At 45.6% G+C, this 22,337-nt stretch overlaps 1 protein-coding gene across 1 annotated transcript; it reads right to left on the bottom strand.

Moving 5' to 3' along the window:
• Window positions 1–2,216: 2,216 nt before the first annotated feature.
• On the bottom strand, window positions 2,217–21,964 carry LOC136654044 (vomeronasal type-2 receptor 116-like). The gene is made up of 5 exons (XM_066630904.1): window positions 21,842–21,964; window positions 19,397–19,442; window positions 6,418–6,599; window positions 4,255–4,381; window positions 2,217–3,127 (listed from the first exon to the last, which is right to left on the bottom strand). Exons 1-5 carry the CDS (start codon window positions 21,962–21,964, stop codon window positions 2,217–2,219), a joined length of 1,389 nt encoding a protein of 462 aa, XP_066487001.1.
• Window positions 21,965–22,337: the final 373 nt, after the last annotated feature.

The following is a 22,337-nucleotide window of genomic DNA, read 5'->3' as shown; positions in this document are numbered from 1 at the left end:
AAGCTCTCCCCATCACCTCAGAGAAATCACAGGGACTCCAGGATACTTATCAGGGCAACTATGAGAATTAAAATGAACACACACAGCTGCATGGATGGGGCTGAGAAGAGGAGGCCACCATCCAAACTGCACTCAAAGGCATTCCTGGTGACATGGATGCTCACAGCGCTATGACCACACAACCATACATGGGAAGCAGGAGAACCAGAATGCCAATGTGGCCCTTGGTACATCTTTCAAGCAGAGGAGAGCTACTTACTAAGCCTCCAGTGAAGACACATCCGGAGTTTTGCTGAAAGAAACCTCATTCAGTTCAGCAACACAGAGGGGGAAAATTCGCCAATGACAAGATCATCGGAAGAAGAATCTCGGAGGCTGCGTTGAATGTCGGGCAGCAGACACCAACTCGATTTAGCGTTCTTGCTGACAACATGAGGCAGAAGCAAAAGCAGCAGCAGGAGCAACGAGAACAGCCTGAACAGGAGCATATCTTGGTCTCAGTCTCAATTGCGCTCAGAGACTTTCAAGGTGACATGGACACTAGAAGTGCTGGGGCCACAAAACCATCGGACTTTGCAAACAAAGAAACAAAACTATGGAATCCACCTTGACAGCCAAAGGGGTGAGGGAAACAGGACCTTTACACCATGTCTAATTCCCAAACATCCACTGAGGAAGGTTATCTTCAGTTAGGGCACAATCCTAACCAGGTCTACTCAGAAGTAAGTTCTGTTTTGTTCAATGGGGCATACTCTCAGGAAAGTGTGTTCAGGATTGCAGCCATAGCTTCCTAAATCTACATGATGCACATTGTTTTGAAGAGAGGCTTTATAAAGGGATTGAAGCAGATCACCAGCTCCCAAGGAGAATTCAAGGTTTTAGTTACAAGATCCTTAAGTGGCTGCTGTCTGCCCCTGGTGCTTTCAGGAGCTGAAGGCAGGGATTATTATGATTATAGGACAGGTCATTGCAGACCAGAAGTTTTTTGACAATCTGCAGGGATAAAGAAATCATTTTTGTCTGATTCGTAGCCAATGGTTGTGTGTGTGTGGAGTTCAGCGGATTCAGAATAACCTGAGTATTGGAGATTACTTGGCAGGGGGTGTTGACAGACATGTTATACTGGTGTAGAAAGCAGGTGAAAAGCAGCCATCCATGACTCATTGAGATTGTGAGGCTGTTGGTCAACTAAAACATCACAGTTCAGACTGGGAAGGAATGAACCAATGTCACATGGATCTCAATGTCACAGGAAATACATCAAGTCTCCTATGAACCAAATTCTAGACCTGTTCTTCCCCTAGAATCCTGTGAGAACTTTTGAGGAGTGAGCTCATTTGTGACCTGAGGGCCCGTGATTGCTCATCCCTGGTCCTCAATGGATGCCATTTAGCTATCCACTGCCATAAGTGAAATTCTGATGGCACAAATGTTGCACCACCTCAGCGTCCTGCATTACTGGACAGAAATCTCTTTCTGTATTGTCAGGTCAGATGTCAGTGTCAGGTGCTTGACAGAAGCATATCTAAGTCTCATCCCCCAAAGGGATCAACAGAACATATTTTGCTGCATCTGGGAGGAAAATGAGTCAATTCACCCTCATTTATTATCTATTCTCACTGGTTTCAACCTGCTAAATGCAATACAAATACAATACAAGTTTATATTGCACAAAATTGCAAGGCACAAACTTGAATGGGAGGAGAAGTATGAAGAGAAAATAGAAGGCCAGTCAGGTACCCAATTTATTTTTCCTTACAATCTGCTTCCTGGTGTTCAGCTCAGATTTCACCACAATAATGTAGAATTTGGGGAGAAAGATGAAACCCAACAATCCAGCACAAGAGACCAAGATGGAGACTTTCACAGCAACAATGTATTTCTCCTTGGAGCTGGAGAACATGAAGGCTGTCAATCACTCAATCAATTTAAAGATGCAATTCACCATCTTCGTAACAATTTATTATTTTTTAAGCAGTTACAAACAGCTTAGGATAACTAAAGTAGATGATTGCACTTTGGAGGAGAAATAGGAATGAGAAATTAGATTGACCCTGAAATGTCAGATTGGTGAAAGTTGAAAAGAATCTCAGGATTATGTCCAAGAGGAACAGTTGGGAATAGAGAAGGAAGTCACATGAGTTTCTATAAAACAGTGGACATATCTCAAGGGGTTCATGCATAATGCTACGGGCGAAGGTACTCAAGCAATTCAGTCAGGTAACAACATTCTTTTTCCTTACTAAGTTCTCCTTGGTGTTCAGCTGGGGCCTCAACACAATAATGAAGAATTTGGGGAGAAAGATGAAACCCAACAATCCAGCACTAGAGACCAAGATGGAGAAGACCTCCACGGCCACCATGTATTTCCCCTTGGTGCTCAGGTAGGCTGGCACAAAGGACACCCAAACACTGCAAAAGACTAACATGCTGAAGGTGATCAGCTTGGCCTCATTGAAAGTATCAGGCAGACTTCTGGCCAAAAAAGCCACCACAAAACTGACAAGGGCCAGAAATCCCATGTAGCCCAGAACAGTGGAGAACATGAAGACTGAGCCTTCGTTGCACTGCACTATGATCTGACCTATCAGGGAGTGCGCGTCAAACTCTGGGAAGGGGGGAGACACTGCCAGCCACGCTGCACAGAGGCCAGTTTGAATCAGACAACACGCCACGATGACAGACATGGCCAAACTCTTCCCTAACCATTTTCTCATCCTGTTGGCTGGTCGGGTGGCCATGAAGGCCAGGACCACAGTGAGGGTTTTGGCCAACACTGAAGAAACAGCTCCTGTGAAAGTGATGGCAAACAAGGTCTGCCGGAGAATGCAGGATTCCTTTCTGGGCTGCCCAATGAACAGAAATGGGCAGAGGAAGCAACACAGCAGAGAGAACAGCAGGGCACAGGTGATGTTCCAGTTGTTGGCTTTGACAATGGGGGTGTTCCTGTGCCGAATGAAGCTCCACACGAGCACAAGTGTGATGGTGGAGAGCAGCAGAGCAGAAGAAGCCAGAGCGATTCCCAAGGGCTCTTCATAGGACAAAAAAGTGATGGCTTTGGGAATACAGTGATCCTGGTTCCCGCTTGGATGCTGGTCCTCTGGGCAGTCACTGCAATGATCTGCATCTATGAGAAACATGCAGAGATTCAATATTTCAAAGTGTGTCTGTGTCACCTTAGGCTGTCTGGCAACAGTGCAGTGCGATCATATTATGAAGCATGTCAATTAATATATACAAAATAAATCACTCAAATTTTTCCTTACATCCATCACTGTATGTAACACAATCAGGTATCCTTTCAATGCTAACCTTTAGTAAAACTGGCATCAGGCTTTACCCAAAGGTCAGCTGTGCTGTGCCTAGGAAGTGTGTGCTGTCATGGGGGGCAAACAGCCGGCCAGCAGGTTCAAGGATTAGATACTGGTGCATGTTGCTGCCACCAGGATCCACCTCCTCTCTTCCCTGGCCTGACCCCACCCCATCCACAACATGCCCCCACTTCTGAACCGGCATCTGCAGCAATGTGGTTCCGGATCTGCAACTGCTTTGAAGCAGATGCTTGGTTTGGCCCAGTGGTGGCACCAGCTTCACGCCATCACTGGGCCTTTTACAACAGTAGACCCTTGCCCCACTGTCATAACAGTCCCATAGGACTGGGCCATACGTTCTGCTGATTTGCTGCTTTACTGACTGCATCAGTATGATGAATTGAGGATTGGGCCCTCAGGGTCCAATCCTAAAGGTTCATAGCACGGGTGCTGAGCTCCAGTGCTGGCACTGGGTGTTGTAAACATGTCATAAAGCACATTTACGGCACCCTTGGAGTAGGTGGTTCTGGATGAAGAATGCCATGTGACTGCGTGGAAATAAATGGGACCACCAGGCAGTGGTATAGCCTATCAGTTTTGGGATGGTGATCTGAGCAGGGGAAGCGGGGAAGGGGAAAGAGATGGGGTGGGAGGGGTGTGGGAGTGGCAGAGGCCTCCTCCGCAAGATTATATCCTTTGTGTCCGACCTAAGAGCTTGACATATAGGTTCTCACATCTGTGCCAGCAAAATAGCTGGTGCAAATATGAGAAGCCCCATAGCGGGACCTGAGACATTCCTCAGGGGAAGGGGACAATAGTTCCTTGATGCCACAGTTCCTCTGAGTGCTGGGAAAGAAAAGATTGGGCTGGAAGACCTTTGAGCAGCTCATTTCCACAAACTTCTGCAACACCGATTGGATGGAGCATCACCTTCTTCACTTACCCAGCTGGCTGGAAATCCTCCCTTCAGAACACTGAGCGCAGTCATAGCAACAGATCTGCTCCCCCTGGCGTACCACCTTTGTCTGTCCAGGATGGCAGCTCTCAGTACATGTCGATCGGGGTGGCATCTTCCAAAAACCCCAAAGGAGAAATGGTTAGCATGGAAATCAACTGTTTTCTCATTGCTGTGATGTTTGGTTTTGTTTGTTGTCCACGAGAATACAGTTATGACACACAGCTCATGAGCTCTTCTGACCTCTTATAGGTATCAATTTACTTCTATACAGGCGTGCGCCGCTTAACAACACTTCACTTCATGACTGATCGCATATATGATGATGGTCAAAGCACAATGAAGGTGCTCGTAAGCAGGCAATCGCATCTCCCGTAGCCTGCAGCAGAGTGTCTGTCTACACAACAGAGAGGCCCTTAATGCAAAGAAGAGGCCATCTGTCTCCAGTAGCCTGTGCAGCCAGCTAGTGTCTGGCAGGGCGTGTCTGTTTCCACAACAAAGGCAATAGATTGGACTGAATGTTCACTGAATGACCTAATCACATAACAGGGATCAGGGAATGTATCCCTGTCTTTAAGTGGCGCACACCTGTATTTACCTAAGGCCTTTCTCATCAGATATTACTCAAGACGGTTTACATAGGTGGGCTGTCCTAGTTAGTTCCAATGAGGGTCTTTACAATATTGTTGTATATATAGAATCCTTCAGCCTCCAGATGTTTTCCTTTAGTTCCTTTACATACCACCTCTTCTCATCACCTTAATCAATTCAGCCTGAATATTCATAGGAAGAGATGGACAAACAAGAGGACAAAAGAGCATGGATAACATATGCCTGCACATGTGAGAGTTTGGCAAATATAATAATAACAACAACAACAACAACAACAACAACAACAACAACAACAACAACAACAACAACAACAACAACAACAACAACAACAACAACAACAACTTTATTTTTACCCTGCCTTTCTCCCCGAAGGGACTCAAGTCTTCATCATTCGCAGCTCCTCAGTGAACCAAGGAGCCGCTCCGAATCTGCGATGTGGCGGAGGTCGCTCTGGAGCAATCTCATCCACTGCCCTGGTCATTTCCCCATTCCAAAGGTCAACCAGGGCCTCAGATGAGATGCTAGTCTTGGCAGTGGGAAGATCCCCCAGAGCCCTCAGGAAACCTTCAGGATCCATTAGCCTCCAGGGGCGGACCATAGAAAACGGTCCCCTGCCTCTGCGGAGGTAGGAAGTCGCAACAAGCCTAAACCTTACTAGGAAGTGATCTGTCCATGACAACGAAGTGATCTGTCATGATCATCTTGATCTCCTCTACATCCAGATCACTACCCCCGTGCCCAGCTGTAAACACCAGGTCCAGCACGTGTCCTGCAGTATGTGTTGGGGCCAAGATTTTCTGGGACAGGCCCATGGTTGTCATGGAGGCCATGAAATCCTGAGCCGCACCTGCTGCAGGGGCCTCGGTATGAACATTGAAGTCCCCCTGCACTAGTAGACGGGGGGGGGGGGCCTCCAATGCTTCTCCCAAGATCACCCCAGTCAGCTCAGGCAGGGAGACTGTTGGGCAGCAGGGCGGGTGGTACACCAATAGAATCCCAATCCTGTCCGGCCCTCTCAACACAACATACAGGCACTCGAACCCATCAAACTGCTGGACAGGGCACCTGGCAAGGGAGATGGACTCACGATAGACCATTGCAACTCCTCCTCCCCGTCCCTGCAATCTTGGCTGCTGCAACACCTGGAAACCTGATGGACAAAGTTCGGAGAGATTAACTCCTCCCGCCATGTCCAACCAGGTCTCCGTAATACGTACCAGGTCGGCTTTCTCATCCAGGATTAAATCCCGGTTATCCATGGTTATTCATGCTTATCCATGGTTATTCATCCTAGTCTACAAGCACAAACATTATAACAAGTCAGTCAAATTTGTAAGTGTTACACTTGCATCACTGTTATGATCATCATAGAAGGCTGGCAGATCCAGAGTAAATCCCAGTGAATGCCATAGGGCTTGCTTCAGAGTAAGTGCATCATGTACAGGAATATGCATTCCCAGGCATCTGCTGAAGAGTAATTCTGGGTTCTTCTACAACTATGGAATTATAGCTCAGAAAATGCATCCAGATCCTTCCCACCTGATCAAACTTCTGATTCCACACAATGGCGCTTCCATTAACGGCAAACTCTTCTCCTTCAGGAGCCCAGGGGTCCATCTTTCCTACCTTGACTCTACGGAAAGAGTGATTGAGGAACGTGACTATGTTGACGATATCAAAACCTGTTGCCAGTTCCCCATTTTCAAAGAATATTTCTTCGCCTGCGTTATTGTTGAAGCGAACGTTTCTCAGAAAGTGGTGAAGCTGATTGGAGGACAAGAAAAATAAAACACTGGGTTCAATTGTGGAGCAGGAGTTCTTTTGAGATCACTGGAATCTGCCACCTTGGCCTTCTGGCAATGCAGAGACTGTGATTATATAAGCAGATGCATGGCTAGGTCATTGGACACCCGGGGCCCATACATTTTTCACACACACACACACACACACACACACAGACGTATACAACAAAATTATTTTCAGTTGGAGTCATGACTTGAAATAAATAATATTCATGGTCAGAAAATAAAGGCATTGAACATTTCCCCACAAGCAAGGGGTCAAAGTCTCTGCACCTAGTACTCTGTGATATCCTGCTCCTGCACCTGGAGGTTCAATGTAGCCAGAATGGTTAATAACCACGGATAGACCTGTAGTCCACCATTAATGTTTGGAACCCACTTTTAAAGTCATCTAAGGCAGTCAACAACAACACACAAAGTCCCCAATGCCCCACATTAACTAGCAACCCCTTCCTCCTAGTCAACAAGCTGCAGGAATTCCGTGTGACCTTGCATGCCAGCAAAACCCATGAGAACATTTCTTTATCTGTGATTATTATAAACTTTGCATAGTAAAACTTTCTCAGAGCTATTCTCACCCCCTCCTCCTATTCCCAGTCCCCATTTGCACCAGAATTCACAATTCATTTAATAAGCCCCAATAGGAATCCTTCAGTCTATTGCTCCTCTACTCATCTCCGTCCTTCCAAGATAAGAAACTTTCCATCCCCAATGTTATCCCCTCCCCCACATGTCCCCCTCTTTGTCATCCTGTCCCCACAAGATTCTGCCGTCCACTAACTTAAAAGTGACAATCTAACTTCAACTCAGTCAGTGACTAACACCACCCAAAAGTCCCACTAGTGTCATGACTAGGGTTAGTGTCACCCCCATTAACTTTATTTATTTATTTTACTATACAAAATTCCAGGTCAACCAACAAATCAGTAACCAACAAAGAAAAAGTGGCAAACGTGATGACACACACAAAAGAATAGGAGTGCTAGTGTGAGTTCTCATCCATGGAAATTAGAGCTGACTCAGACTAACACTTATTGGTTCCATGATGTTTTATTACACCTCACTTGTTCTTGGAACAATTCGGGCACAATCCTAACCAACTTTCCAGCACTGACCTAACTGCAATGCAGCCCCAAGGTAAGGTAACAAACATGCCCATATGTTGAAGAGGCCCCTTTGACTGCCTCCCCACTGCAGGATGCAGTGCGCGCCACATTGGCGCAGCTAAGTCAGTGCTGGAAAGTTGGTTAGGATTGCACCCCAAGTCTCATTGGTTAGTTTTGAGTTAAAGAAATCCACTTTTTGTTTTACACAAAACAGTTGTGTTTTCCTTTTCTGGTTATTTGGCTAGAATGTTTGACAGAAAACAGACAACACGGTTTGTTTCAGTACATTTTACATTAAGTTACCTATCAAAGGATATATATCATGATGGCATGATTCAAAAACGCAAAAATATCCACAGTTTAGGCCACTCATATTATCACCGTCCCTGAGTGTGTCACATGGTACTACCTGCCTCCCTTGAGCTAAACCACTGTAGACATACTAATATTGTGACATTCAGTTCAGAGGTAATCAGCATAGTAGCAGAACTGAGGGACAGCCTGTCTCAACTGGGTTTCTCACTGTTAATAATGAGCTTAAAAACAGTTAATACATGGTTGACGTTGCGGGCAATTAACAACCCAATCCTAGCCACACTTTCCTGGAAGTAAGCCCCATTGACTCTAATGGGACTTACTGCTGAGTAAACATGCATTGGATTGGGCTGCCAGTCCTTTTCCAAATAGAAAAGACTTGGGCTTAGACAAACTAAAGTGAAAACATTGGCTCACTTCTCGCTCAGTCCAGTTGCATTGCAAGAGTGGATCCAAGTCCATCCGTGACCATACATAGTAGAGGCTTCCAGGAAACTCCTACCTGCCATGGCTGAACAGCCCAAATATCCCCTGTGCCTCCAGTTCCCTTCCATTTATGCTTGGATATTGAAGAGTACATGGAATGGAGAGCATGTGCTACGGCATGAGCGGCATTGTAGATATTGTAGCTCTCACCAGACATTTTCATTTCAAATATAGAACTAGGGAGACTGCTCAGCTTCTCCTTCCCAGTGCATTTACTTGCATTTGGTGGATATAAGTTAAATGTGGGGAATGAACACAGGAACGCAGCTGACCAGAAATCATACAAGTAAGAAAACACAGACCGATACGGATTTATGGCCTTAAGGAAGTTTTCATATCTTGGCACATCCTTTGTGTGCAGTTCGAACGACAAGGTACCATTGAAGGATTTGGGTGTGAAAAAAAGTGGGTTTAATACAGTTGCAAAATCCCACTGAGATGTCATGATCCATACTTTTTCTGTTGGGTCTTGCTGACCAATTTCATAAAATATTAGAATCATTCGCAAACTTTCCATACATCGTGAATCTCCATGAACAACAGTCACGTTGCTTTTGGATGCAGAGAGAGTAGATCCTATACCAAATAGATGATCTTTAAAGGGTTTGTTATCATTCAAGTACACCTTTGCTTCCAAAATAGCCTTCGTAAAAGCCACACAAATGTTGTTCTGGAGGAACCTGGGAATGAGAGTCCTCAGAAATGTTTCTCCAGTGTCATTGTCTGAAACGAGGACACCAATCCAGTTCCATTTGAAATATCTAATCAGTCGAACAATCCCAGTGCACTGAGATCTTGCATTTGGGACCATCTGGTAGAGAGAAGGGAACTGAGTTCTGTCACTCAGTGCAGAGTCAAAGAAGTCATAATTGAGCTAAGGGGAAAGACAAGGAGCTTTTTAGGGCAGACAAACATCTGATTTTTCCTAAATAAAAAGGTCCTCTCTCAAATGCCTGGCAGGTGATATAGTAGAGTTTTTGTACTTGATCCTGTAAGAAAAATTTGGAAGTCTCTGTTTTCTGGGGTGTAGTGTTTTGGGCAGGATGACCAAGAGGCTTAGGATAATTCATTCAGGCTCCAATTCTGTCCACACTTTCCTGGGAGTAAGCTCCATTTACTATCCTGGGACTTACTTCTGAGTAGACAGGCATAGGCTTGGGCTCTCAGGACCCAATCCTGTCCAACTTTCTAGCTTTAATTCAGCTGTCAATGTGTTATGCACTGCATCCTGCAGTGTGGGGCATTCATGAAGGCCTCCTCAAGGGACGGTATTGGAGAAAATATTTTACCCACATAGATTTGCTACTAATTCAGTACAAATTATTCCCTCCTTAAAGTGGTTTTTGAAGAACTTAATCAGGTTTTGACAATTTCACACAAAACTTGATTAACATTTGATTCCAACTATGTGCTAAATGGACAGAGAAGAGTCTTCTGTCTTCACTTGTTGTAGCCCAGATTGTCTGCTCTCCTAGCAATCCTAGTGGCTGTACCTCTCTCTAGATTAGGGAACACACATACCTGTGGGATCCTGTAGATATTTAAGATGTGAGGCATCAGCTTCCAGTTTTGAGGAATGAGCCCCCCAATGATGACAATGAACTCCTTTTTCTTGCTACAGATGTAATTAAGGGGATGTCCCTGATGTGTGAAAAGGAGACGCATAGTTCCTAAACAGGATCCCCTGGCATTGTTATCATTTTCAATTGATAATATAATCAATGTCTTATTTGTCAAGAGGTTGACATCTTTCTCGATTTCGAACCTGGCAAACATCATGGCAAAGAGACGCTGAAAGTACTTTGGAATTATTCTGAAATGAGACAATCATGTAGTCTTAAGCTCTGGTTCATATTCCATATGGTGAATGGGAATGCTCCATGCTCTTTGCATGTGCTCTTTGCATGTGCTTACTTGTGCTTAAAATCAAGTTGATTGGCCCTCATGCCCCTCTGCTTTTATGAACTTTCCAGCTCCTGCTATGCCCAGTTACAGGCAAAGAATTCCCAGTAACATCTTTCAATAACCCAACAAGAAAGCGAGGTGGGAAATAATATAGCCCTATCACACTAGTTCCTTCTGAACAAAAGTCTGAAGGGATCTGGTCACCTGGCCTGCTGGATGTGTCCACTCATATTCCCATAGTTTATGGGTGGTTGAACAGGATGACAAGTTTCTTCTCCTGGAACAAGCCAATGAGGAAAGTGGAGCCTCAGTTCCCCAACTCCTGAGAAGGGAAGGCTGGCTTGAGAGGTAACGTGTTTTGTTTCTGTCACGGAACAGCCCTTTGCTCGTACCTTGATGACCTTCAAGGGTAGAAAGAGACAAACAAATCCCCTTATATTGCAGGGATTGTTTCATTCAAAACTGGTTTTGTTTTATTTTGGGGTGCTCTAAGAGAATTTCCTGCTTACAGGCAGGGGTTTGGACTAGATGATCTATTAGGTCCTTTCCAACTCTAAGATTGTATTATTCTTTACTTTGCCACCATATGCATGTCTCCTCATTGTGTTCAATGCGGCTTAATTCCAGGTCAATGTGAATAGCCACGCAGCCCTAAGGCCTAATCCTATGGCACCTTCTGTTGATGGAGCAGGTGTTCCATCACTGGAATCCCTCTCCACTACAGAAGCAGTGACAGTGCATTCAATGGAGCCACCAGCATGAATGGCTGGCAACCATGTGTGTGCACCACCAGAAACCTCAAGCTCTTCCTAGAGCATGCAGTGTGCACCTCCACCTTTTAGAGTGGCAGGAGATGGGATTGGACAGTCTGTGTCTCTAATCAAGTATCCATTTTGCCTCTATTGATTTATTTCCTTCTACATTTTAAACTCCTCCGGCTTTTAAGAAACCAGCTTTGTTGCTGACATAGATCTGAGTAGCTCCAAGCGACTGCATTCGACCCAGTCTGGGGGCTTAGCCTACTGGCACCACCACTGTCACTGAGGCTCACCCTCAACATGCCTCCCAGCCTGATCCTTCCTCAGAGCACCTACTCTGCTGACCCACCTGCTCTGGAATGGGATCTGCACTCCTTCCACGTTCAGGGGCCTCCAGCCATTTGTGCAGTCAGCACAAGGCGCGGATCACACTGGGCCAGTAGTCTTGGCAAATTAGCCTCATGATTCCTGCAACTCTTCAAACTCCTGTAGCAGATATAGATAGAGCACCTTCGGCAAGCCTGGCCAGTGACTCACTAAGCCTCTCTAGCTTCTTCGCACATTTGCAGCCAAGTTGATGACACAATTAGCACCTCCATCATGTTCTCCTTGACATGTCTGAGTCCAGGACTCTTGTCTAGGTTGGAATCATTTAAGGGGGAGGCCTGAGATCAGCCCCAAGCATTCAACAAATGATATGAACACGTGGTCAGTGTTTATGGGATTGCAGCCCTAGCAACTGTTTATGATTTTGCCGAGTTGCATGAGTGAGTAGTGAATACACTGCAGTGATTTTCAACCCCTGTGAGTGGCACATTGGTGTGCCATGCACGGTCTGCATGTGTGCCGTGGATGTTTGGGAGGGTCATTTATTAGGCCATTGGGTGATGTGAGCACTCTGACTGGCAGCTGGGTGTGCCTTGTTCAGGAACCCATGGTGAGTCTTTACAATTTTACACCCCTGTCAGTATGCCATGAGCTGAAAAAGATTGAAAATATCCGATACACTCTATTGCTTTGTATTTTGACTCCACATTTCTGCTACTGCATTATTATCCCCACAATAAATGCGATGCATTGTTACATAGTCAGCATTGTGTCCCATAGTTTTTGTGTGTCAGTCCACAAACTTGTGCCATTGACCACCATAATCAAACCTGCAGGCCTATTAGCTTTCCTCCATGTGTGGTCATGTTCCACATGTCTTTAAAAGCACACCCACTAGCAAAACCACTTTAGAGCACCGGCTGCAGCTCACATAACCAAAAGTTCTGTTCCTTCTTACAAACAAGCTTCTCTGCACAAGGATAATGATCAGGGCACATCGAAAGAGTTCTAGCCTAGTGTTAATAATAACAATAACAATAATAACAATAGCAATATTTATTTTGTGTTCATCTTGACCTTCCAGTTCTCTAGTTGCTGGGGTCTTTTTGCATATGTGAACTTGAACTTCATGCCACCACTACTGCTCCTATTGCCACCAGTCCCAAAGTATGTAATCCCGAGTAATTTTTCTACGTATATTTCCAACACTGAGTTTAAATCCAAACCACAACCCAACTTACTTTCCTTCCAGGGAAGACACATCTGGAGCTTCTTTAAAAGAGAGATCTTTCTTGTCAACAAGTATGAAAGAGGAAAAGACACCAATAGTTACATCTGGAGACCGATAGCTGATCTTCTGTGAACCCACCCCCCTGTAGTGGCAGTTGTTGCTGACAATGTAAGGCAGCTGCAGCAGTAGCAGCAGCACTGTTGACCGTCTGAACAGCAGCATATCTGAACCTCAGCCCCACAGCATTCAACCAATTTCCAGTGACTTCCACACACGGGGCAGTATGAACACAATCATCAGTCACGAGCAGAAATGACCGTGGAGGGGCTGAGCGAATCCCCACTGCCAAGTCCCTCCCTTGAAATCTTCATAGTCAAGCAGTAGATAACACAGCTGTCTACACAGAATATCCCAGAGCTACATGGCGTAGCCGGCTTTTCCAAAGCTGAAGTGCATATTTTATCCTCAGCTCCCCAGGTGGAGTCAGCTGTTGTTGTTATGAGTTTTGAAGGTGGCTTCAGATTATCCCTGGGACTTCTCTAATGGAAGGCAATGATTTAGATAATTGCCAGGCAGATGATCGCATTAAGAAACTTTTTCAGATGCCTGTAAGGCTGAAGGAGCTGTGCACATGTGTGTGTGAGTTTGTGTCAACAGCCCAACACATGTAGGACCCAGTGTTTGCTGATGGGTGCATGGATGGTGATCAACAGGTGGAGGAGTTTAACCGTCCAATCCAGAGTCCAGCACCCTGAGGAGCAGCAGCACTAAAATGGTGACCGCTGCATCGTGAGTGCACCAGGCACCTGCTGGTAGCTCCTTGAGGGAAGGGGATACTCATTCCCTTCCCCCAGGTAGGAGAGCAGGTCCCAGAATGGGGCTACTCAAGTCTGCACCGGAGAAACGGCCAGCACAGAGTTGAAATGCCCCAGGAGGCCTGACGCAGAGTTCTGGACCCAGTGGAGCAGAACTCTGCCTGTCCCATCCCACTCCCTGCTACACTTTCAGGGATTCATGAGCACCATGAGTGGCTGCCATCTGCCCCCTGCCCATTTTGTTTGTCTGTCCCTCCCACCCCATTGCCTTTTGCACTCCGCTTCTTTTCTGGCTGTTCACTGGTAATTCAGCAATGGGCTTGGGACTAGCTGGTTGCTCTGCGAGGGCCTGGTCATAATTCTTAATCACCATCTAAATTGGCTTGTGATGGTGGTTATTTTGCCTACCCCAGACTGACTGTGGAGTGGGTTTTGGGTCTTGATATAGGTATTTAACGTCCTGGTCACTGGTGTTAGAAGTGCAGGGTGGGCAGGCAGAAGACATTCTGGGTGTCCAGTCTAAGTCAGCAAGGATGAGGGGTGAACCAGAACTGCTCCCATGATGCCTGACTGGCTCGAGGAGGCCGGCTGGCAAGCCCCTTGCCCAAACTGGTGGGCCTTGCAGGGGTGACCTGCAAGGCATAGCAGTTCTGCTGACTTACCCTCTTCGGGCAACATTGAGAGGCGGGCTTCATAACATTTGAGTTACGCCTGGAGTTGGGTGGATGCACTATGAGACCAGGGAACCAAGACGGCTAGGGCCATTTCCCCCGTTTAGGGACGGGTTTTTTGCCCTGTTGCAATATTTTGTATTCAATAAAGTGGCCCATTTTAATTCCATACCTGATTTCGGCTGTCTTTATTTGGGGAATGCGTGGTAATGTGAAATTAGATTCAGCCTGAAATGTCACATAGCACAATCCACCATTTAGCACAGCCAGGCCACTGCCACAAGTAGTAAGTGACCACAGCTACATGGTAGTGGCCTCCTGAACAGCCCTGGCACCAATACATTGGTACTGGGAGTGGGCTGGGGTGGGCAGAACAGAGTGTGGGAGGAACAAGGTGGAGACAGAGTCCGGGGGGTTTGTTTTTTGAGACCAGGAAAGGGGCAGTGTTGATTACAATAGCACCACTGATATCCTATCCCCCTTTCTGGCCTCAATCCACTTTTCCAGGTCCACTCAGGCTTGAGCAAGCAAAATTGATGGAACAGGTCAGAGGAGACCCATAATGTTAGCAGAGGCTTACCAGGCAAGGGAACAAATGGTCCCTTACGTAGAGGAGATCTCCAGGATTATCCCTCCCCTCCACCAGATGCAATAGGTGCTTTGGTGGTGCAGCTGGAGTAGTGGGGTGGGAATGTAGATAGGATTGGACTGTAAGTTATTTCACAATGAAATGAGACACAAAAGCTTCACCTTTCTTCAAATCAATCCAACATAGTCAAATTTCCTGACAAATTCAAACTCAGCAGTTTCTCAATTTTTTCTTTGTAATTCCTTTGTTGGAAAATAGTAGCTCTCAGGTCCACGGCTGAGGTCAGTGGAAGTGATGACACTGGACCTGTGCTGAATTATTTTCAACTTACCACAGTAGAGTAGAAATGAGCAAGTTCAATTGGATATTTTTTAATGAAAGTCATTTTGATTGTGCAGTTATTCACCTTTTTGATGCAGTCTGGCACTACATACCCACTGGCTGCTGCTTTTTTCTGCCGAGTGAATTAGGGATACAACACACCTAGTGCAGTCCGTGTAAACTGCCCTAGCAGCCTTGGCCAAAACCAGACAACACAACCAACAAAGCCATTTATTTTTTTTCACACTCAAACTCCTTAAGTGGTATTTATTCCAATTTTGCCATTATCCAGGCCCCTGCTGAACTCCAAGTTCCTTGCATGAGGTCTCTCTATATTTCACATTGGCTTTCATGGAGTGGTAGAAAATGCTACAGAAAACATGACTGTGTCTGTCAGCCTCTGGCCCTGTTAGCAAACGCTGTACTGCTTATTATCCTGATAGCTCCAGGAAAGAGGATAGTGAGCTACGATATTTTATTGTCTCTTGCAGACAGCTGTATTGTCTTGGAACTTAGTTTCCTTCATGGGCGTTTAAATGTGCAGCTTTTTAGGTTGAGAAGATGCTGATGAACTCCCATGATGATACCAGCACTGGCAACGCTTCAAGCCCAAATGTGTTTTTTGAGAACAGGAAAGGCAGTACTGATGACAGTAGCCCCATTTTATCCTATCCCCCTTTCTGGCCTCAATCCACTTTTTCAGGTCCACTTACACTTGAGTGAGCAAACTTGATAGGTCAGAGTAGACCCATAATGTTTGCAAAGACTTACCCCCATGCAAGAAAACGAATGTTCCCTTTCCTAGAGGAGTCCTCCAGGATTATTGACCTCCAGGATTATTTACCCCCCCCCCCACAGGATGTAGTAGGTACTTTGATGGTGCAGCTGCATCAGTGGAATGGGAACATAGATAGAATGGGACTGTAAGTTATTTCACAATGAAATGAGACAGAAAAGCTTCACCTTTCTTCAAACCAAATCCACTGTGGTCAAAATTCCTGACAAATTCTAATTCAGCAGTTTCTCAATTTTTTCTTTTTAATTCCTTAGTTGGAAAACAGTGACTCTCAGGGCCACAGTCGAGGTCTGGGGAAGGGATGACACTGGACCTGTGCTGAATTATTTTCAACTTACCACTGTAGAGTAGAAATTAGCAATTCCAATAAGTGGTGTTGCTAGGGGGTGCAGGTGGTGCGGGTCGCACCGGGTGATGTGCATGGGGGGGTGATACACTAAAATTGCGGTGGTTAGGAGTAACCCCAACATATTATATACCATTGGATGTGGAATTTTGAGCAGAATGCAATGCAATAAACCAGAGTGAAATATCTCCTTTCTATCAAAAGTTATGACCAATAAACCAGATAACAAAAAATGCATGGATCTCTATGGAAAGTGAGTTGCATCGCATGTTTACTCGTGAGTATGCAAACCTGTCTTAGTCCGTTGGAAAGGGCAGGCTGAGAGGAATCCAAGGACACCAGAACAGTCCTGATTCAATGAATGCAGCCCCCAAAAATACCTGAAAAGGACGTCCTTCCCTCCAAGCAGATGAATGTATTGAGCCCTATGGAAAGCAAAACTAAGCCTCACTGTCGCGTTTACTCACAAGTAAGCAAACATGCCTTGGCTGGTATGGAAGATCGGGTGAAGGAGAGTGCAAGGCTACCAGAATGGTCCTGAGCCTATGCACCAGGAGCTAAACAAGTGCTCCAGAAGGCAGCTTCCCCTCTCCACTGAAAAGGATCCAAAAAACCAGAGGCTTCAGCTGATGAGGCTGGCTCTTGCTTATTTAATCATTTGTTTTACTTTAATTATTTGTAGTTATTTATTTTAATTTGCCTGATGATGTCACTTCCACCATGACATCACTTCTGCTGGGTCTTGGGACAGATTGTCATTCTAACAAGTGGGTCCCTGTGCTAAACATTTGAGAACTGCTGTAATAAGGTATTAGTAAATTGACACCCGGGGGTGTGGGGGTGTGACACCACTAGTGACTAAAATCGCAGTTTGGAGGAATAATACCATCATAGTATATCAATCAATGTGTAATTTCTTGCAGAATGCGTTCTATCTTTGTTCTATCTAAAGGTACAGCCAAAAAACCAGAAGTGATGGTACATCACCACGCCCACCACTGGGGATGTTGCCCCGCCCACTGCATGGGGGGATGACACACTGCCATCCCGCACCAGGTAACACAAACCTTAGTGATGCCACTGATTCCAATTGGATTTTTTTTAGAATGAAAGCCATTTTGATTGTGTAGATATTCATCTTTTTGATGCTGTCTGGCACTACAGTACCCATTGGCTGCTGCTTTTTTCTGCTGAGTGAATTAGGGATACAAAGCACCCAGTGCAGCCCATGTAAACTGCCCTGGCAGCCTTGGCCAAAACCAGACAACACAACCAACACATTCATTTAATTTTTTCCACACTCAAACTCCTTAAGTGGCATTTAATCCAATTTTGCCATTATCCAGGCCCCTGCTGAATCCCACATTCCTTGCCTAAGGTCTCTCCATATTCCACATTGACTTTCATGGAGTGGTAGAAAATAGAGAAAACATGACTATCTGTCAGCCTCTGGCCCTGTTAGCAAATACTGTGCTGCTTATTATCGACTCCTGGTAGATCCAGGATATAGTGAACTATGATACATGATTGCCTCGTACAGGCAGCTGTATCATCTTGAAACTCAGTTTTCTCCTGGGCAGTTTCCTTCACAGGTGTTTAAATGTTTTTTAGCTTTTTAGGTTGTGAAGATGTTGATGGGTTCCCATGAAGACACCAGCATTGGTAACCCTTCATGCCCAAATGGCAATGATGGCCATGACAGAGAAACCAAGGCCAATGAAGAAGCGAGAGACCCATGGAACTTGACTTGCCAGAGTGTTTTGGATTGGAGAGACCCATGGAACTTGACTTGCCAGACAGTCAGTGTTTTGGGACGACAATCAATTTTTAAAACCAGGAACCAGAGGACATGGAGCAAAGTTCAACAGCACCAGAATGGGTGACATGTTGGAATTGTGCTTTAGAACTGAAAGATGAGACAATTGTTGATCCCCTTAGTGTGGCTCCCCAAGAATTAGAGACGGGTGCAGGACCCTTTTGGCCAAAACCAATGGTAAATATACACGCTTTACAATAAGTGCTTATGACATAGAAGGGTGGTGGGAAGTGTGCTTATAACCGGGGGGGGGGGGGTCTGTGAATATTTGTGCTTATGGTTTAACTATACATTTTTATAACCAGAGGTTGGAGGAAATGGAGCACAGGATGACAGCGCCAGAATGGGTGACATACTGGAGTCGTACTTTAGAACTGGAAGGAGAAGAAGAAGCAAGCATCCTCCCACTTGTTGGGGACCACACAGCGGCTGGAAGCCGAGAATTAGAGGGGGATGCAGGGCCCGGTCGCCTCATTTCACCAGTAAATATATGGAGGTGGAAGTTTGGGGCAATGTATTGGGGCCTGCTATTCCATCGTGTATACTGTGTGTTGAGAACATTTTTCTTTGTCTAGACAGATGAGCTGGTTAGAAGTGTTCAAAATCTGTCTATTGGGGAGCTTCTAGGACAACCCTGCAAAGGCCTGTTCCTTGAATGACTTGTTGTGGCAAAAGGAGAAGAATCACCTGTAAATAAAATTGTTTTACAACAGACACTTGTGTCCATATGTGTGCTAGTCAACAACATGGCAGATCAAATTTTAAAGAACATATATTATTCACCAGGGTCAGTCAGGAGCTACGGAGGGGTGAACCTACTCTACCAGGAGGATAAAAAGCAAAGTAAATCACTGACCAGAAAACAAGTTAGCACATGGCTTTCAGAACACGATGCTTACACACTGCACAAATAGGCATGAGTCCATTTTAAAAGAAACAAAACTATTGTCTCGGGAGTGGATGCTCAATGGCAGGCAGATTTAGTGGACATGCAGCAGTTTTCTAAGTACAACAATGGTCACAAGTATATCTTAACGGTGGTGGACATACTGTCTAAATATGCATGGGCTAGGAGCCTAGAAGATAAAACAGGATGGCAGGTTTCTGGGGCTTTTCAACATATCTTCAAACAGGGAAGAATACCTCGCAAGTTACAGACTGATTCTGGTAAAGAGTTCCTGAACAAGCCTGTAAGGGAGTTACTAAAAAAGCACAACATTCACCACTTTGTTACCAACAATGAAGTCAAAGCCGCAGTTGTGGAGCGTTTTAACAGGACTCTGAAAACAAGAATGTGGAGATTTTTTACAGCTAAGAACACATTCAGGTATATTGAAGTGCTGCCACAGCTTATAAGGAGCTATAACCATTCTTTCCACAGAACAATCAAGACACGACCCGTGGATGTTAACAAATCCAACACACTATCTGTCTGGAGAACAGTTTATGGAGACAGGTTACACAGAAAAAAAGCTGCTCCCTTGTTCAGAAAAGGAGATCACGTACGAGTCTCCAAGCTCAAGGGGGTTTTCGAAAAAGGTTATGAACAGAGTTTTACCACAAAGGTTTTCACAAAGGTTGACCAAGCCCACCACAAAGCAAAAAGGCCTGTATTCAGGTTAAAAGATTATGCAGGGGACCCAATTGTTGGGACATTCTACCCTGAAGAATTACAAAAGGTGAAGAACAAGGACCAGGTTTACAGGATTGAAAAAGTTCTAGCTACGAAGGGGCGGGGTAACAAAAAGCAACACTTGGTGAAATGGTTAGGCTGGCCTGTCAAATTCAACAATTCGGTTGCGGGTGCAGATCTGCGTGAACCTGCATAGGTGAGAAAATGGGGGGAAATGGATTTTATATCACTCTACCTAGCAATGCATGCTCTAAGGTATTTCCTCAGAACACCAGTGCATCTTTCACCACACAGCTGGCACAACCCCTGGAACTGCCGGGGGACTGGGAAGTTGGATTAGCAGAGATACAGTACCCGCACAGCTGGAATACAAACACAGGATGCAACATTTGAAATTTCTAATGGGGTGAGGAAGTGGGTGTTTTTTCTACCAAGGGGCTATTACGCATCCATACCTAAGCTGCTGGATCACATGAACAACACCATGTGGGCCCACGAGGCCCCCCAGGAATGGTTCCGCACTATGACACCATGGCTAGGAAGGTCAGGAAGGTCAGTAAACCCCCTTTACTTACACATTTCTAGAAAATGGTGAGCTGGCCTATATATTAGGGCTGTTCCCTGGCAACCCCGTCAAGAGAGTACATTTCACTGCAGATATAACAGCAGGGTTTACCACTTTGTACATCTACTCAGATATTGTAGCACATCAGATCGTGGGAAACTATTATATTTGGCCCATAGTTGCCTGGCAATAGCTGGCAAGCATTTGGCACCCTATATAGGAGTTCCTTTGTAGGTTCAATATTACTTTATTGGCCCATGATTTCACTGCAGTAGCCAGCAAGCACTCAGCAAAGTATAAGGGACTACATTAACAAGTGAAATAAGCTTTTACTGGCCCATATTTGCCTGGCAGGGGCCAGCGAGCATTCAGAACCCTCTCTGGGGCTACATTTGCAGGTGCATTTATTTGCCCGTGTTTGTCTGGCAGTAGCTGCTGGGCATTCAGCACCCTGTACGGGTCTACATTTGTAAATGAAGAAGGCCTTTATTGGTCCATGGTTGCATGGCAGTAGCCAGCAAGCTTTCAGCACCCTATTTGCAAGTGAAGTAGGCTTTACTGCCCATAGTTGCCTGGCAATAGCCAGCAAGTATTCAGCACCCTATATGGGACTACATTTGTTAGTGAAGTAGGCATTTACTAGCATATAGTTGCCCAGCGGTAGCTGGCGAGCATTCAGCACCCTATATGGGGCTATGTTTGCAAGTGAAAATGGTATTTATTGGCCAATGTTTGCCAGGCAGTGGCTGGTGGGCATTCAGTACCCTATATGTAGCAAAATTTGCAAGTAAAATAGGTCTTCATTGGTCCGTGTTTGCCTGGCAGTAACCAGAGAGTTTCATTCCCCTATATGGGGCTACACTTACAAGTGATGTCCTTCAGTTGCCAATGGTTGCCAGGAAGTAGCTGGCGGGCATTTAGCACTCTTTATAGGAGTAGGTTTTTGTGAGTGAAAGAGGACTTCATTGGCCCCTGGTTACCTGGCAGTGGCTGGCAAGCATTCAGCACACTGTATGGGCTACATTTGCAAGTGAAGTAGGCCCTCATTGCCCAGTGTTTGCCTTGCAGTGACTGGTTGGTATTCAGCACCCTACATGGGTGGGCTGCATTCATTCAGAATTGGGGCAGCATCTGTTGCAGCAGTATTAGCCTTTTACCAGTGCATCGGCCAGTGGAGGTTGGTCGCTTATAAGTTCTACCCAAGTAAGTACTAGGCCAATAGGCTATGTGCCGGCCTGGCCTGCAGATGAACAGTACCTGGTGTGATAGGTACCACTAAGTGAGTGTTTGGGTGCCCGGTGTGATGGGCGTCCCATGTGGGGGCCGTGGCTGCGGCCTGATCAGGGACGGGTGTGATAGTTCCTAGTTCTTTTGCCCAGTGTGATGGACACTTAAGGTGTACTGTTACAGGTCTTAGGTTACAGATTCAGGTTACTTACACTCCTTTCTGTATTTTCAAGTCATTGCTGAGTGTTCCCCACCTGTATCCGCATCATTCTTATGTTCTTCTGTTCTTCTGTTCTTATTGGACACTCCATTGTGCTTTGGGTGAGGAAGAGGGCATTGGCCTTGGAATTTGGCACCCAGCTCGACTTGGGCGACATGGCGGAGATGTAGTGGGCTTCCAAGAGATGTATGCTCTGGGGCCAGCTATTCCCTTTGCTGTGTGAACTTTCTGGATTCCAGGACACCTGCTCAGGTACTGTTAATACACTTTAGTGAGAATGACCTGCACCAGAGGACCTCGTTGTCCTTCAGGCTACTGGTCTGTAGGGATCTTGCTCTGACTCATAGCTGGCTATCAGGAATTGTCATAATTTGGTCAGACATGTTCCCCAGAAGGGTCTGGCTTGGGGCTATCTTGTACCCTCTTGTAGTTGACATCTCCAGGCACAAGATCTATGCATACCTAAGGTGGATAATGTCTAGACAGGGTGGAACCTCGTCTTCCACCCTGAGATCATGTTCTCACAGAGT

The sequence above is a fragment of the Tiliqua scincoides genome, chromosome 5 (genome assembly GCF_035046505.1).
Source record: "Tiliqua scincoides isolate rTilSci1 chromosome 5, rTilSci1.hap2, whole genome shotgun sequence".
NCBI classification, from domain to species: domain Eukaryota; kingdom Metazoa; phylum Chordata; class Lepidosauria; order Squamata; family Scincidae; genus Tiliqua; species Tiliqua scincoides.
Note: the sequence above shows the minus strand (reverse complement) of the source record. Positions and strands in the feature narration are given on the sequence as shown.